Source organism: Suncus etruscus, chromosome 7, assembly GCF_024139225.1.
Source record: "Suncus etruscus isolate mSunEtr1 chromosome 7, mSunEtr1.pri.cur, whole genome shotgun sequence".
NCBI lineage: Eukaryota > Metazoa > Chordata > Mammalia > Eulipotyphla > Soricidae > Suncus > Suncus etruscus.
In genome coordinates, this window is record NC_064854.1 from 10,720,088 (window position 1) to 10,730,412 (window position 10,325).

General features: G+C 37.5%; 1 protein-coding gene across 1 annotated transcript; it reads right to left on the bottom strand.

Moving 5' to 3' along the window:
* Positions 1-1,079: 1,079 nt before the first annotated feature.
* LOC126014177 (T-cell leukemia/lymphoma protein 1A-like) lies at positions 1,080-5,163 on the bottom strand. The gene is made up of 2 exons (XM_049777510.1): positions 5,156-5,163; positions 1,080-1,560 (listed from the first exon to the last, which is right to left on the bottom strand). The coding sequence occupies exons 1-2, from the start codon at positions 5,161-5,163 to the stop codon at positions 1,080-1,082; spliced, it is 489 nt and encodes a 162-aa protein (XP_049633467.1).
* Between the last annotated feature and the right edge of the window lie 5,162 nt (positions 5,164-10,325).

Below are 10,325 nucleotides of genomic sequence, written 5' to 3' on the forward strand. Positions count from 1 at the left end.
AGACAACATAGTTATTGTAATTATTTGTAGTTTACTGTAAGAATAAATGATAATCACTAATGTTTTCATTAGTTGACTATAAAATTTTTGTGAGAAAGAGGGACTAGAGTGATAGCACATCAGTAGGGAGCTCGCCTTACATATGGCCATCTTGGATTCAATTCCTGGCATCCTATATGGTCCCCTGAGCCCACCAGGAGTAACTTCTGAGTGCAGAGGCAGGAGTAATGCATAAGCATGGCTCGGTGTGATCCAAAACAAAACAAAAACCAAAAATTACGTAAAAAAATATAAAAAATTTGAGAAGACAAAATAACTTAAAAAAGAGGGAATAAGGTTAAAAATTTACCTCAGCCCAAATTTAAAACTTTTTTTTTTGAATTGTATAGCATTTAATCATTGTATAGCATTTAATCAACATTACAAACGATACAAACATTACAAAAGGTCACACTCCAGCCTCCCAACATGGGGAGCTGGGTGGAGTCTATAAATATAAAGAGCTGATCCAACCTCTGTTCAACAGGCACGCACCCCAGGTTCTTTCCTGGGGCACTTGCCACCCCTACCCCCCTTGTGCTCTTCCCGGCAGGGAACAGGCAGGCACTGTGTCCCACGGTACTCCATAGGCCAGGTCACTGAGACGAGGAGGGGAGAGGACAGAACTGGGCTGCTCTGGGATACCCAGTACAGTTCATGGGGGAACAGGGAGGCTGGAAACCAATGGACAGCTGAGAGGCCAAAGGCGGGACTGAGGGCTCGGGGTGATGGGTGCCCAGAACAGGTCATAAGGGAGGACAGAGAAGACTAAGTTCAAGGTCCCAGGAAAGATGGACGAGGGTGGTGAAGGGGTCTGGAGAAGTTTTTGGGCCCAGCCTTACTCAATTTCTCCTGGAGCCCAGAACAGCAGATAAAATGGGGCTAAGGGCTGTATGGGGAGGGAAGGTGCTGTATCTGGGGGGTTTTGATCCAGGGGTGCTGGGAAATGATGGACTTCTCTAAAAGTAGGGATTGGAAGAGCACTTCTCCTGGGACACTCGGGGTGCACAGGCACCCCATGGCGCTGGCTATCAGTTGGTCTACTCGGGATCCGGAATCTGCTCCAACATTAGGTCCTCTCGCTGGTCAATCTTCACATGGTAGATGATTCGCCAGAAGTTGGAGTCTGAATCCCGGTACCTGTTTCTAGGGTACAGCTGCCACATCATGGGCAGCCGGTGGGGGCTGAGCTCGCTGGGGCGCATAGCCTGTCCCTTCTCCACATCTTCCTGGCGCACGAGCACTTGGCGTTTCGAGCCATTCTCAATAATGATGGGCAGCCAGGTGCGCTGGTTCTCGTCCAGGTATGTGTTCTTACCCCAGACCCACAGATGGTCGGGGTGTTTGTATACCCTCGCCTGGTGGACATGTCTCTCAGCCATGGTGCCAGGGGTTGTTCCAGGAGCCTGGAGGCCAGTAGTGGATGTCGGATGCAGGACTGCGAGGCGCCCTCCAGTGGCAGGGCAGAAGACAGACAGTCTAAAACTTTTTGATAATTGCAGTAATATTGATGATACGGTGCTAATGAAAATATACACAGATTAAGAATCAAAAGAGAAAGTTAAAAAAATGGCCCCTGTAAATATTGGAGCATAATTTTGAAAGTGGTACAAAGGCAATTCAATGGCAAAAAGAAAGATGCTTCAACAAATGATGTCAAATAATAAGATCCTCTTATAGAAATAAATAAGAAAATAGGCAAACCTAAATATTTTATATAATATTTAGCCCAAAATGAATTATAGAGGCAAAAATTTCAAAACTATAAACATTGATATGAAATTTGTCAGAAAAGTTTTATGACTTGGTCAAAACAAAGTTCTTAGATATAATACATAAAAACTAAATTTAATCAAAAGGAAAAGTTTTCTGTAAAGATATTACTCACACACTGAAAAGGCAAACAACAGAGTAAATAGAAAATATCTGTATATTACATACCAGAAAATACAAAATCAACAGTAAATAAATGTTAAAATTCAATTAGAAATCAAGCATAATAATTAACCTAAGAGGAAACATAAAAATTCTATTGATTGGGGCTGGAGCGGTGGCACAAGCACTTTGATCCTCCGGCTTTCCATATGATCCCGCAAGCCAGGAGCGATTTCTGCATGCATAGCCAGGAGTAACTCCTGAGCATCATTGGGTGTGGGCCAAAAACCGAGAGAAAGAGAGAGAGAGAGAGAGAGAGAGAGAGAGAGAGAGAGAGAGAGAGAGAGAGAGAGAGAGAGAGAGAGAGAGAGAGAGAGAGAATTCTTTTGATTATGTGTTACAGATTTAACACATATGCCTGCCCCATTTATCCAGTGATTCCACTATGAGGGTTATATTTAAATACAATAAAATAATGTTTAAACAAGTACCTATACCTAAATTCCCCTTCATTTTAATTCTCATTTTATCCTACTGAAAAAATAAAAGAAAAAACCAAATATCTTTTTTTTTTGTTTGTTTTGGAGCCACAACTAGTGGTACTCAGGGGTTACTCCTAGCTCTGCACTCAAAAATCACTCCTAGCAAGTTTTGGGGACTATATGGAATGCTGGGGATTGAACCCAAGTCAGCAGTGTGCAAGGAAAATGCCCTACCCATTGTGCTATCGCTCCAATTCAAATATCTTTTTTAAAAAAGTGACTGGTTAAACAATGATTCATTTAGTCAATTCTCTCCAACAATACTCAACAGGAGTAAAGGACAGCATTTATGGTATTAAGACAGGACAGAAATAAATATCCATGCCAGAGTCAACACCAATAAAATCATGAGACACAAACTTTAATAACCAAACTTAAAAAGACGCCTATTATGATGTCAGGCTGGAGTTGGGGGTGGTGCTATGGGATGGATGGGAACATTAGTGAAGGGAGGTCGACACTGGCGGTGGGACTAGGCCTGAAACATTGTATGTCTAAAACCTAAAAGTAAAACTCTAAAACTATGAATAATTTTTTAAATTACAACAGTTTAAATAAAAAATAAAAAAATGAACAAAGTTCACATTCAATTCAGTGGCATAATGCATATTCCATGTGATGATCAGTTTTATTTGGCCCATTAGGCTGGCCCAATGGGGTGCCTCACTGTTTGTTGGATTGTAGTTCTGGTGCTGTCCAGAAATGTGTTTATGAATGAAATAAAGATCTGAATCAAATAAGAAATGGTTTCCTCCCCTTCAATCAGCTGCAGACCCAATGATGCAAGAAGACTGGTTTCTCTTCAGAGAAGGTTGTTCTCTCTCTCCTCCCCAGACCAGAAGGAGGTCAAAGCTTCCCCTGCCTTCAGAGAGGAATGAGTCCTTCTCCATCTATCAAATGAGCTTCTTCCAGTATCCCGACTGCTTGGAATCCACATTGAAGATATTTGCAAAAGTACTAAATCATAGTGATGAGGAGTAGGTTAGCAACTGGAAGATGGTGGTGCTATTCCAAAATGAACCCCTCAAGAAGATGTAGGGGTGATAGAGGAAGAACTGTGATCATAATTATACAAATTTGTGGTTATACAGACCACAAATGGATTATTCTACATTGGGCTGTACTCACTGTTATATTAAAAGAATTAACGACTCCACTCTCCCCTAAAGTAGCAATTCTCATTATAAATAAAGGATAAAGAAATATAAAATCAGGCTATTTAAAATCAGCTCCATAGCCATCCATGCAGAAATATCACAAATATGTTGCTGTATGCAATAAAGTATTTCCCCCAAGCCTGCACGGAGAATGGAATAAAGTACCTCAATATAGAAGATGGATGGAAAAGGAAAGTAAAATATTATTAATGGTATAAAAACATAAAAAAGATTAACCTTTTGTTAAAGTAGAGAAATTTATTGAAATGCTAGTAAGATCTATTAAACATAAAATTGTTAAAAATAAAAATTAATAAAATAAAAATGAATAATTCTATCCATAAAACCTTTCCTGACTTTCTAAGCTTTAAAGAAGATTATAAATAATATTTAAGCCAGAAACCATGTTTGACAATTTTATGACTTTGATTTTTTAATATTAAGAAAGAATTGTTAACATTTCTTTCAGTGTCTCTGTTGCCTTCTAATTAATTTTTCATCACAGTCACAGTCAATATTTTCATCACAGTCAGTATTGCACTTTAATTTTTTGGATATATTATACATATAAAATATAATTTTTGTATCTGTTTATTCTTATTTTTCTTGTCCAGATGTAAACACTAAATTATGATCAACAGTTATAACAATATTGAAGTATATACATGTAAAACAAACATGTATCATGTATGTATACATATATTTTGGTGTTTAGTAAACAGTTTCTCAGTCAGGCTTCTGTATGAATTTCTTTTATGGTTTATAGGATTGTTTCCTTTTTCCAAATTAGATTTAAAAGCCTTTCAAATGAGAAAATTGGCCTATTGCCTTTATCCTCCAGTAACTTCTTGATTGGGTCTAATTGGTCTAATGTTGACTTTACTACTTTCTTCAACACTTTGTTCACATTTCCATTTCCTCCCTAACAACCGACAGTCTCTGGTACAGCTCCATCCTGTTTATCAAGGCTACATTCTTCCATTAAGGGCAGGACAGATGGGTTGTGCAGCAAACCTGGGAGAAGAGAACTTTCTAGAAGCCAGATTCTTTGCTGATTAGCTTGTGGAATCATTCAATTGGCGATCTTCAATTGAAAATTGAAGTACCACATGGAGCCTTCAGGGAGACACAAACCCACTTATGAAAAGAGGTAACTTGGAAGGCAAGTCAACAGGAAGGATATTCTATGATAAATCCTGCAACAACAGATCAGAGGACTGCAAGAAAAGTTTCCAGTGCCACAAGCATTTTTCGTATCCATTCATTGTATAATCCCAGAGAAAGAGTGGGAAAAAAAAAAAGACTTGTGGGGACTAGATGAATGAAATGTTAAGCCAGGATATCGGATGACCCTAAATGGCACCTTCATTTTACATTTTTATTTGGGCGGAGGAAGAGACTATGTTAAGGAGGCTGTTCTGAGCATTAGATGGTATTCAGCATCTATCCCTATTTCTGTGTATTATACTTCTTTTCCCCAAGTTGGAAAATAAAAATGTTCCCAGAAATGCCAAGTGCCAAGGAAGGGACCAAAATGCTCACCCCGCCATGCCTAAAGAACCACTATCTTAATTTCAAATATCTCCCTACACCTCACTTCTTTTGTTCTTGTTTGTTAATTATTTTACTAAGTGAAGACATCTACTGGTTAAATTCTTTTCTTTTTGAGTCGTTCATTCTTGTCTTCCTTCAACACAAAGTTGGCAAGATATCCAGATGTTCTGGTTATTTGTGGCACTGTTCAGAAAATCATTAACACTAATTTCTTCTCTGTAACTCTGAGTCTTTGCATGTAATAGTATTTCTTATATATTTATCCCACTTAATAGTTAACTATAACACAGTTGATATGTTGCATATATCCCCCATGGGTTTGATTAGTTCAGAAAGTTGTGTCAGGTAGAGACCCTCTCAATTTTCAGATAATGCCTCACAGACAGACTAAATCCTACCATCTGGACTGTTGACATTGACAAAATAATTATGACAAAATGTAGTCTATGGGCTTTCATCTTGAAATATGTGGATCAAAACTTGAAAAACAAAATTGCTAAACGCCTAAATGCAGAATAACATTTTGACAAATTGAAGTATTTAAATTAGGTTTTTAAAGGAGATATGTTTTAACTTCATTTTTTTCTTGAAAAAGTATTTAAATCTTTGTAATCATATGCATCTAGGCATATAAATCTGTAATTGTGTCAAAGCAGAAGTAACAAGGAAGTGAGAATGAATTTGTTTTCACTTCATGAAATAGAATCAAAAGAAATTATCTCAGAAATTCAGAGAGTGAATTTCTTTTACACCATTGAGAGCACTTTTTTATGTGTATTACAAAGATTAATTAATTCAACTCTACCAGCTCTGCAGAGGAATATTTTGCAAAGGACAGAGAAGGTAAGTACCAAGCTCAGTGTTACACAGTTAGTGAATAAGCCACACACATCACAGTTTAATTATTCTGGGCCCAGAAAGGTCTCTCTTTTTTTTTCAGGCTCTTTCTCACTAGACAGAAGTTAAAGCTCACATATCCTAACAAATTAATTGGAAATGATCCTTCCATATCTTTATCTGTACCCCAAGCTTCTCCATAGATAACTTTCTATACTTATTCCTTATTTCTATTTCTTTCCTATCTTGACCTCTAGTTCTATCATGTGGAAAATGGTCATTTATCCTTTAGAAACAGAATCAAAAGTAATCTGCAAGCAACCATTCATCTCAAAATACATGTGCATGAAAGACTCTTTGGCTAGAGTAGACCAGGCTTGTCCCAAACTTTACCACCATGCCTGCCTTTAGGTGCTCTGTTTTCCTATGACTTTAGCAGACAATTCCACACTGCCCTGCACTGACAGTCAGGTGTACCACTATCTCTCCCTGAAATAAAATGCTTTAAACATCCATATGTAGGTTTTTGTGTGAATAAAGATTTTCTTTTTTCTCTAGGATAAATGTTTTCATAAAAACTTTTGAGGTTATGGTGGTCACCTATATAATAAATACCCCTCACCAAATATATGCGAGTTAACTCTGCATTCTTGCCTTCATTTGGTTGTGGTACTTTTTTTTTATTTTATTCATCATAATGACATCACATTGTAGTTTTACTTTTATTTTTGATAGAAAATAATATAAAATATTTAATAGGCCTCTTTAACCTTTGTAAATCTTTTTACCATTTTTTTTTTTTTTTGGTTTTTGTGTCACACCCGGCAGTGCTCAGGGGTTACTCCTGGCTCCGTGCTGAGAAGATGCTCCTGGCAGATTCGAGGGAACATATGGGATGCCGGGATTAGAACCGCCATCCTTCTGCATGTAAGGCAAATGCCCTACCGCTGTGCTATCTCTCCGGCCCCCTTTTTCCTATTTTTAAAATTAATTTATTTTTGGTTTTTGAGCCACACCTGGTGACCTGGCTCTGCATGCAGAACTCGCTCCTGGATTGGGGGACCATATGGGATGCTAGGATTCAAGTCACCATATGTCCTGGATTGGCTGCATGCAAGGCAAACGCCCCACCATTGTGCTATTACTCTGGCCCACAAAAAATGGGCTTTTAAATTTTTTTTTTCTCCTTGAAGATGCCTTTAGTCTCAATGTCCTGGAGCATTTTACTTACGTGTTGTTCAGGTCTGATATCAAGGTCTTTAATCCATTTGGATTTTACCTTTGTACATGGTGTTATCTGAGGGTCTGAGTTGACTTTTTTTGCAAGTGGCTAATCAGTTGTGCCAACACCACTTGTTGAAGAAACTTACCTTGCTCCATTTAGTATTTCTTGCCCCTTTATAAAAAATTAAGTGATTGTGTAGATGGTAAACATTCTCTGAGTACTCAAGCCTATTCCATTGATCTGAGGATCTGTCTTTATTCCAATCCCATGCTATTTTGATAACTATTGCTTTGTACTACAGCTTAAAATTGAGGAAAGCAATGCCTTCCATATTCTTTTCCCCAAGGATTGCTTTAACTATTCATGGGTGTTTATTGTTCCAATGAATTTCAGAAGTGTTTGATCCACTTCTTTGAACGATGTCATGGGTTTCTTTAGAGGGATTGCATTAAATCTGTATAATGCTTTGGGGAGTATTGCCATTTTAATGATGCCAATCCATGAGAAGTTTATGTATTTCCTAGTCCAGCCTTTATGAAAAACGATATGTAAATTCCTCATAAAATTGTAAATTGAACTCCCATATGATCCAGCTATACCACTCCTAGGGATACACCCTAGGAACACAAAAATACAATTCAAAAATCCCTTCCTCACACCAATATTAAGTGCAGTGTTATTTACAATAGACAGACTTTGGAAACAACCAAGATGCCCTTCAAAGGATGAATGGCTAAAGAAACTATGGTATATACACACAATGGAATATTATGTAGCTGTCAGAAGAGATGAAGTCATAAAATTTTCTATACATCAATGCACATGAAATCGATTATGCTGAATGAAATAAGTCAGAGGGAGAGAATAGGCACAGAATAGCCTCACTCATCTATGGGTTTTTAAGAAAAATAAAATACATTTTTGCAATAATTCTCAAAGACCATAGAGATGAGGGCTAGAAGGTTCAGCTCACGATAGGAGGCTCACCACAAAGAGCAGTGAGTGTAGTTAGAGAAATAACTATGGAATATTATGCAGCTGTCAGGAGAGATGAAGTCATGAAATTTTCCTATACATGGATGTACACGGAATCTATTATGCTGAGTGAAATAAGTCAGAGAGAGAAAAACGCAGAATGGTCTCACTCATCTATGGGTTTTAAGAAAAATGAAAAATATTCTTGCAATAATAATTTTCAGACACAAAAGAGAAAAGAGCTGGAAGTTCCAGCTCACCTCAGGAAGCTCACCACAAAGAGTGATGAGTTTAGTTAGAGAAATAACTACATTTTGAACTGTCCTAATATTGAGAAAGTATGAGGGAAATGGAGAGCCTGTTTAGAGTACAGGCGGGGGTCAGATGGGGAGGAGGGAGATTTAGGACATTGGTGATGGGAACGTTGCACTGGTGATGGGTGGTGTTCTTTACATGACTGAAACCCAAACACAATCATGTATGTAATCAAGGTGTTCAAATAAAAAAAAAACTTCAAAAAAAAAAAAAAGAAAAAGAAAAAGAAAAAGAAATAACTACACTGAGAACTATCATAACAAGGTGAATGAATGATAGAAGTAGAAAGCCTGTCTCAAATACAGGAAGAGAGAGGGTAGAGAGGTGGGAGATTTAGGGCACTGAACATGGGAATGTTGCACTGGTGAATGGGGTATTCTTTATATGACTGAAACCCAACTACAATCATGTTTGTAATAAAATTGTATAAAGATATAAAATAAAATATACTAGAAAGCAAAAAAAATTTTGAACATTCATTTTATTTTCTATATTATTTGTAAGTTATGTGGTTCACATATTTTCTCCCACTCCATAGCTTGAGAGGAGGATAAAGATATTTCTGGAAAAAAAGGTTTTAAGTTAGATGAGATTCAATGTATTGATTCTTCCTTTTATGGATTGATTTTTTGTGTGAAATCTAACAAATTCTAGCCTACCTCTAGAGTCATAACATTTTTTTTCCTTTTTTCTAAAGGGTTTGCAGTTTCAAGTTTTACGAGCATGAGCCCTTTTAGTTATTTTTTTATATAAGAAATGCATCTTAGGTAAAGATTCATTTTTTTCTTATACATATTGAATAATTCTAGGACAATTTTTGTTGAAGATGTTATGTCTCTTCCATGGAATTAATTCTGAAATGCTGTTCAAAACCATTTGGGAATATACACCTTTCTCCCTCCCTCCTTCCTCCCTCACTCCCTCCCTCCTTCTTTCCTTCCTTCCTTTCTTACTTTACCCCCTTCCCTCCCTCCCTCCCTTTCTTCATTCCTCGATCCTTCCCTTCATTCATTCTTTCCTCCCTCCATTCCTTCTTTCATTCCTTCCTTTGTCTCTCCTCCCCTCCCTAATTTATTCCTCGTTCCTTCCCTCCTTTCTTCCTCCCACCCTCATTACTTCCCTCCTTTTCTCTTTCCTTCCTTCCCTCCTTCCTTCTCTCCTTCCATACCTCCTTCCCCCTCCTTCCTTCCTTTCTTTCTTCCTGCCTTCTCTCTCTTTGTTCTTCCTTCCTTCCTTCCTTCCTTCCTTCCTTCCTTCCTTCCTTCCTTCCTTCCTTCCTTCCTTCCTTCCTTCCTTCCTTCCTTCCTTTTTTCCTTCCTTCCCTCCTTCTTTCTATCCTTCCTTCTCTCCTTCCTTCCCTCCCTCATTCCTGCCTTCCTTCATTTCTTCCTTCCCTTTTTCCTTCCCTCCTTCCTTTTCTTTTGTATAACTTCTCTTATGTAGAACTTCTGTGGTGACTGTCTTTCTTACATTATATATACATTACCATTTATTGGAGTCACCATTTTAACAATTCAGTTAAGTTATATGAAATATATTTGTCTATCTGTTTATTCTTTTGTGTTTTCCAATGTATTGTATAGTTGTAAAAATTAGTTTCTCCATACATATTTAAAACCATGTCATACTGTTATGTTGAAGAATAATTTATTGAACTCAGTAGGAGAGGTGTTTTCTGTATTTATGTGTATGTTTGCTTGTTGCATTCTCTCTTCCTGGTAGGCTAAGATTCTCTGTGGAGCTTCTTTTTGTTAGAGAATTTCTGCTCTTTTCTTAGAATAGACTACGAATAATGCATTCTTTATT